We start from the raw sequence: 6,996 nt of genomic DNA on the forward strand, positions 1-6,996 counted from the left end.
CTTCTGCTCTTATCCTGGTCCCTAATACCCAATTCATCCTTTACTGATGAAAGAATGATTTTTTTCCCTTAGAAACATTTTACTGAAGTATAATATACAGATACAAAAGTACATATATAAGTCTGTAGCTTAATGAATTTCCTCAACAAAACACACCCATTATCCAGTGCCTATGTCAATAAACAGGGCTAGCACACCAAAGCCTATCTTATGTCAACTTCCATATACGCCCCTCCCCTCACAACGAGCTTTTAAAAAAATACTAACCCTGGGCGCCTGGGTGGCTCAGTTGGTTAAGCGACTGCCTTCGGCTCAGGTCATGGTCCTGGAGTCCCGCGATCGAGTCCCGCATCCGGCTCCCCGCTCAGCGGGGAGTCTGCTTCTCCCTCTGACCCTCTTCCCTCTCATGCTCTCTATCTCTCATTCTCTCTCTCTCAAATAAATAAATAAAATCTTAAAACAAAAATAAATAAATAAAAAATACTAATCCCATTATATTGCTCCCTCGCTTTGTTCAAACCTTTTGAAGACTCCCTACAACCTTCAGGATAAAACCCCATCTCCTTAGCCAAACTAAACCCTAGTGACTTCTAACCTACCACCCTCATCCTCACTGTCTGGCCATTGGTGTGCTGCCCCTGCTGCTTAGACTAACATCTCGGCACTCTGCCTGATTTCAGTGGTCCCTAATTATTCCACGATCCACCTTACCAAAGCCTTCTAGGATTCCTTCCCTCTGCCTCTTTCAGATTCTTGAAGGTCAAAATAAGTGTTTTTTATCCCAGTTTCCCAACTGGTTCAATAAAGACATGAGAATACTCCATTCCTTTAAAATAAGAACAAACCATGGCCCACGGAATAAATCAATCACTTGTTTGTAGAGAAGTCATGATTGGTTTCTATTGATCCAACTATACCCTCTTCTAGGTATCCCTTCCCCCAACATCCAACATCAAGATGAGACTAAATAGAGAGTTGTATCCTTCATCCTACCAAGGTCAGTAGAGACAATGGAAATTGATATTCATGAGATCAGAGTCATTCCACCAAGAAAGAGTTGGCGTAACTGGACTATCTGAAGGAAGGATTTACGGGAAAACGGAGTGGGGGAAGGAAGCAACATTAACCAAAGCCTTACCTACCAGGTGCTGGACACAACGTTACGCTCCTCCTGTGATGTCTTATTTAACTGAAGTGGGGGAGGAACGTGCATGAATGTATAGGTTTTTGCATTGCATAAAAAGCAAAGCTAATATGTCCTTTCCTTCATTTGGTTGAAAAAAGTTATTTGTGCATTCAAAGCTTTTTTTATTTTTATTTTTGTATTCCTTTTCATTTTTATTAAAAAAAGATTTTATTTATTCATTTGACAGAAAAAGAGAGAGAGAGAGAGCACAAGCAGGGACAGTGGGAGGGGGAGAAGCTCTCCCCAGGATGCTGGGATCATGACCTGAGTTGAAGGCAGATGCTTAACTGACTGAGCCACCCAGGTGCCCTTGTTTTTTTTTAAATTAAAAATAAAAGAGTGGAAGTGAAATTCCTAATTTCAATGACAATTGGCTTAAGTAGCTTGAAAATAATTCTGTGAAATTAAAAGAAAAACGAGAAAAGACAAACATAAAAGGTTTCAGTGTGTAGGAGAAAGTGTCACTAGGTTGATGGGTACAGTCAGGGCGCCTAATGCTGTCCAGCTCCAAAACTGGAGGCATGCCACACGAAACCATCTTTATAGAAGCTTTCACAATCTGTACTTGATTTTTTAAAAAGGTTTATTATTTATTTGAGAGGTGGGGAGAGAGGCAGAGGGAGAGGAAGAGACAGTCTTAAGCATACTCCCCGCTGAGCCCTATGCAGGGCTGGATCCCAAGCCCCTGAGATCACAACCCTGAGGTCAAGGACATGAGCTCAAACCAGGTGTGTCACCCAGTGTGGCACCCAGGCGCCCCTACAGTCTGTACTTGATTTTTAATGAGGAAAGTTCTTCCCAGGAAATTCTAATGGCAAATCCAGGTTTCTTTTCTTTTCTTTTCTTTTTTTAAGATTTTATTTATTTATTTAATTGACAGAGAGAGAGAGAAAGAGAGAGAGAGACAGCGAGAGAGGGAACACAAGCAGGGGGAGTGGGAGAGGGAGAAGCAGGCTTCCCGCCGAGCAGGGAGCCCAATGCGGGGCTCGATCCCAGGACCCTGGGACCATGACCTGAGCCGAAGGCAGTCGCTTCACCAACTGAGCCACCCAGGTGCCCCCAGGTTTATTTTCTGTATGCATAGCATCAAAAACACCTGACAGGTTGGCCCCATTCCCAGGAAACCTATTTCTCCTCTAACATTCTGTAACTTAATATGGCACTGAGCTGTGGGACCGCGATGCACAGCTGTGTTCTACTAAAAATTGTCTCAGACCTGCCTCCTCTTCTTAGGTCAGTTGCCCACCTATGGCCTATTTGGAATTTCACTGAATAAGAGTTGGTTTTGTTTTTTTTTTTAAGATTTTATTTATTTATTTGAGAGAGAGAATGAGAGACAGAGAGCATGAGAGGGAGGAGGGTGAGAAGGAGAAGCAGACTCTCTGCTGAGCAGGGAGCCCGATGTGGGACTCGATTCCGGGGCTCCAGGATCATGACCTGAGCCGAAGGCAGTCGCTTAACCAACTGAGCCACCCAGGCGCCCTGAATAAGAGTTTAATAACATAAGTGAAGGCCTAAACCCAGAAATTCAAATTCAAGGTGTAGGGGAAGAAATTGCTCAAGCGACTGTGGAAGTAGATGCCTTCACAAGGGAAGCAGCAGCGAGATACCGGCAGTCAGAAGCATTTAGAGGTGGAGGGAGGGAAAAGAATGTTTCAAGTGCTCAGAAAATGTGTTATGCCTCCGATCCTCTGCTGGGGAGGTAGGCAGAGGAAACGTTCTTGTGACAGTACGGTTTAACTAATATCCACCCTGGAAGCTTGGTGTCACAAAATGCACGACCTCTCCGTGCGTCGCGCCGCCGGCCAGTCTCGGCGGGTCACGAGGTCACGGTCACCGACGTGGTGGCAGCGCCGCAGCCCGCACGTTCCCGCGGCCTCTCGGGCTCCCTCCCTCCGGCAGGCGTCGCTGGCCACAGCAGGGCGGGTGAGGAAGGAAGAGGACCCGATCTTCCGTCCCCCTGCCGGGGACTCGGCACCCCGGGCCCGCCTTCCCTAGGAGCCCGCGCGCCTGCTCTAGCGCCCTCTGCACGCGCGCTGCGGTGAACCGGGTCCTCCCTGTGCCGGGCGAGGGTGCAGGCCACCGCGACCGAACGCCGGGGCGCAGCTGGGAGGGAGCCGCGGGCAGGTTAAGGCCAGGGCGCTGGGCGCGCGCAGAAAGGCCCGGGACCCCCCTGAGGCGGGATCCCGAGGAGAGGGTGAGGGGGCCTAGGCCGCGCGGCCGCTAGTCCGCGAGCCCTGGGGCGGGTGGGGGCGGGCGGAGGCGCGGCAGGAAACGCCCGGGGCGGCCGCGCGGGTCGGGCTGGAGGTATGGTGGCGGGGAGGGACGGGGCCGCCCCGGGCTGGGCTGCCCGACCCGCTCACCTCGCCCTGGTGGCGCGCTCTGCGGGGACTCGCGGGGAGGAGATCCACATCCGCGAGCTTCGGGATTCCGGGACAGCCCTCTCCCGCTCCAGGGTCAGCGGCGAGCGGCAAAGACGGGCGGAGCCGCAGCGGCACCATGAGAGCGAGCTCTGCTGCTCGACGCCTGCAGACGCCCGGCGAGAGGCGGCGGCGGTGCCTGCGCGCGCCATGGGGGCGCCGTGGGGCCCGGCAGGCGGCTGGCTCTTCGCGCGGCGCGGAGGCCTGGGGCTTGCGCGGAGCGCCCCGGCGCTGGTGGCTGTTGGCCTGCTGTGCACCGCTCTGGCCGCCTACTACTGCTGGAGGCAGCTGCCGCCGCTGCCCCGGCCGTCCTCCGGCCCGCCGCTGCCCCGGCCGTCCTCCGGCCCGCGGCGGCCGGTGGGCGTGCTGCTGTGGTGGGAACCCTTCACCCGGCGCGAGAGCCGCGCGAGGCGGCCGCCGGACTGCTGGCTGCGCTTCAACATCAGCGGCTGCCGCCTGCTCACCGACCGGGCGGCCTATGCGGAGGCCCAGGCGGTGCTCTTCCACCACCGGGACCTCGTGAAGGGCCCCCCCGACTGGCCCCCGCCGTGGGACGTCCAGGTGCGCGGGGCCGAGGGGCTGGAGTTGCGGGTGTTGGACAAGGGGGTGGCGGCGGCCGAAGCCCTGGCCATCTCGGGCCTCAGGCCCCCGGGCCAGCGCTGGGTGTGGATGAACTTCGAGTCGCCCTCCCACTCCCCGGGCTTGCGAAGCCTGGCAGGTAACCTCTTCAACTGGACCGTCTCCTACCGGGCCGACTCGGACGTGTTCGTGCCTTACGGCTCGCTCTACCCCAGGACCCATCCCAGCGATCCGCCGCTGGCCCTGGCCGCGCCGCTCGCCCGGAAACGGGGGCTGGTGGCCTGGGTGGTGAGCAACTGGGACGAGCGCCAGGCCCGGGTGCGCTATTACCACCAGCTGAGCCAGCACGTGGCGGTGGACGTGTTCGGCAGGAGTGGGCCGGGGCGGCCGGTGCCCAACATTGGTCTCCTGCACACAGTGGCCCGCTACAAGTTCTACCTGGCCTTCGAGAACTCGCAGCACCTGGATTATATCACCGAGAAGTTTTGGCGCAACGCGTTGCTGGCCGGGAGCGTGCCGGTGGTGCTGGGCCCCAACCGTGCCAATTATGAGCGCTTCCTGCCCCGCGGTGCCTTCATCCACGTGGATGACTTCCCTAGTGCCTCCTCCCTGGCCGCCTACCTGCTCTTCCTCGACCGAAACCCATCAGTCTACCGTCGCTACTTCAACTGGCGCAGGAGCTTCGCGGTGCACATCATCTCCTTCTGGGACGAGCCCTGGTGCCGGGTCTGCCAGGCTGTGCAGACCGCCGGGGACCGGCCCAAGAGCATACGCAACTTGGCTCACTGGTTTGAGCGGTGAAGCCACTCTTGCCTTGGGTGTAACCCAGGGAGGTCAAATCCTCAGCTTTTGGAGCCTCAGCGGTGCATCTCCTTGACACCTGTATCATGGGACGGAGTTTTCCAAACATTCATTTGTACTCTGTGGGGAAATGGTCGTTACCAATCGATATTATTCAGCACAAAGACGGGGTGGGAAGGATTCCCGGTTCTCATGGGTTTTTTGCACAAAGAGCAGTTGGGCTCTTGTCTGCTGTAGATGGACATCAGTGTTCACCTGTGAAGAAGGGGGTCCTTCCTCACCTTGTAACCTGTGCAGAGGGGAGGAAACAGCCTACCTACCAGAAGCCTTTGAGTCAGTTGCTCTGACCTTCCTCATGGGCCACAGGCCATACTTGTGGTCTGTGCGGAATCCAAATCCACACACACTGCTCCTTGACGCCCGTTTCACTGGGCCAATGCGCAGCAAGCCCCTGCTTTTAGAAGGAGCCTTGTTGCAGAACAGTGACAGGACTAGGGCCACAAGTGGGTCTTTCTCTGTCTGGGGCGAGTTCTGAAAAGCCTCATCTCCTAAGGCAGATGAGGAGGGTGGTCCAAAAATCCCTTGACTGTTCCTTAACAAGTCCTTTTTGTTCCCCTGCCCTGTGAGTGCAAAGAAGATGCTAAATTGTCCTCGGAGAGTTAAGATGAATCTATAGGTATACCTCACTTTTACAAATGTATTTTTTGGAAATGTATTTTTGGAAAGCTGCTTTTAAATCAAGTCCCAAATTCACTGCTTTAGGAGAATTTAGTATTTAATGCAACCCTATGGAGAATCCCTTTGCAATGTGAATCATCATCTGCTAACTTATTTCCTCTGTGTCTGTTTTTCTATAACCTAAAATTTTTCAAAAGCACATTAAAATTACAGATATGAAAATAAAGTGGAAGCAGTCTCTTCCCTCTTTCCAGAAAACCAGCCTGTGTTTACAAACAGGAGAAGGAAGCCACGGTGTCATTCTCCACAAAATTAATTTGTTAATTAATTAACAAATTTCAGGAGGAATGTCCGTCCTGAAATTTCAGCAGGAATGTCTGTCCTCCAGGGTTGCTGGCATTACCTGTCTGCAGAACAAGGAAAGAGACTGTACCGCATTGTGGAATCATGGAAGAGGAAAAAAATTTCGTGGTGTCTGTTAATGCCAGTTTTTTTTTTTTTTTTGGTTCCCCTCCCCCCCCCTCCCCCCCGCTCAGTTTTTAGTGCAATGTTTAGTTGCTGGGAAATGAAACTAAATTAGTGCCTGCAGTGAGGTTTGGCTTTTGTTAAAATCTAAATCTGCAACTTTCCTTGGGGCCAGCAAGTTCCCCTCCTGGTCTGCATGGTAGTACAGTACATCCTCACATGCCTAGTGACCTTGAGACTGTGTCATGGGGCCAACTTTGAAAATATATGCATTGCCTTGAAAAGTTGTTGAATGAATAGATTACTTAGTAGGTGTCACCCTGTGCCCTACTCTGTGCCAAACACTGGGCTGTAGGTGCCAGGAAAGACACACAAATGTGTAAGGCAAGGAAGGTCCTTTCCTTTAAGGCTCCTCGAATCTGCCACTGCCTACAAGTAAGTAACTTTGATAAATTGACAGAACCTATTTGTTTAAAGTGACATTCTTTAATGTAATACGGGCCATAGGTCAATTATTAGAAAGCCAGTTGATTTACAGCCTCAAACGATGGTTTCTTTTTCTCCTTGATCTATGATTATTTTTTTCCATTTTTACTGAGAAGTAATTAGCACATGTCACTGTATAAGTATAAGGCATAGAGCATGATGGTTGGTTTACATAGAATGTGAAATGATTGTTGCAATAGGTTCAGGTAATATCCATCATCTAATATAGATACAATATAAAGAAATCCTCGATTTATTATAATAAGGACCCTCAGTGACTGATTATTGTGGGTACGGTCCGAGATTAATTAGGTTTATATAAAGTTCTGCTGTAAACAGTAACTATGCACTTGATTAGGACAATTATAAAGTAAGTTTTCT

The 6,996-nt window shown here is 51.7% G+C and overlaps 1 protein-coding gene across 1 annotated transcript; it reads left to right on the forward strand.

The window, feature by feature from the left end:
• The first annotated feature begins 3,122 nt into the window (after positions 1-3,122).
• FUT4 (fucosyltransferase 4) lies at positions 3,123-6,142 on the forward strand. Its single transcript, XM_028119596.2, has one exon. It carries the CDS (start codon positions 3,496-3,498, stop codon positions 4,984-4,986), a length of 1,491 nt encoding a protein of 496 aa, XP_027975397.2. The 5' UTR covers positions 3,123-3,495; the 3' UTR covers positions 4,987-6,142.
• Positions 6,143-6,996: the final 854 nt, after the last annotated feature.

The sequence above is a fragment of the Eumetopias jubatus genome, unplaced genomic scaffold, assembly GCF_037043125.1.
Source record: "Eumetopias jubatus isolate StellerSeaLion01/CBP00866 unplaced genomic scaffold, mEumJub1_p1.0 scaffold_13, whole genome shotgun sequence".
In the NCBI taxonomy this organism is placed as follows: domain Eukaryota; kingdom Metazoa; phylum Chordata; class Mammalia; order Carnivora; family Otariidae; genus Eumetopias; species Eumetopias jubatus.

Coding starts and splice junctions, on each gene's coding strand:
- FUT4 (XM_028119596.2), top strand. CDS start 3,496: ATGGTGGCGGGGAGGGACGGGGCCGCCCCGGGCTGGGCTGCCCGACCC.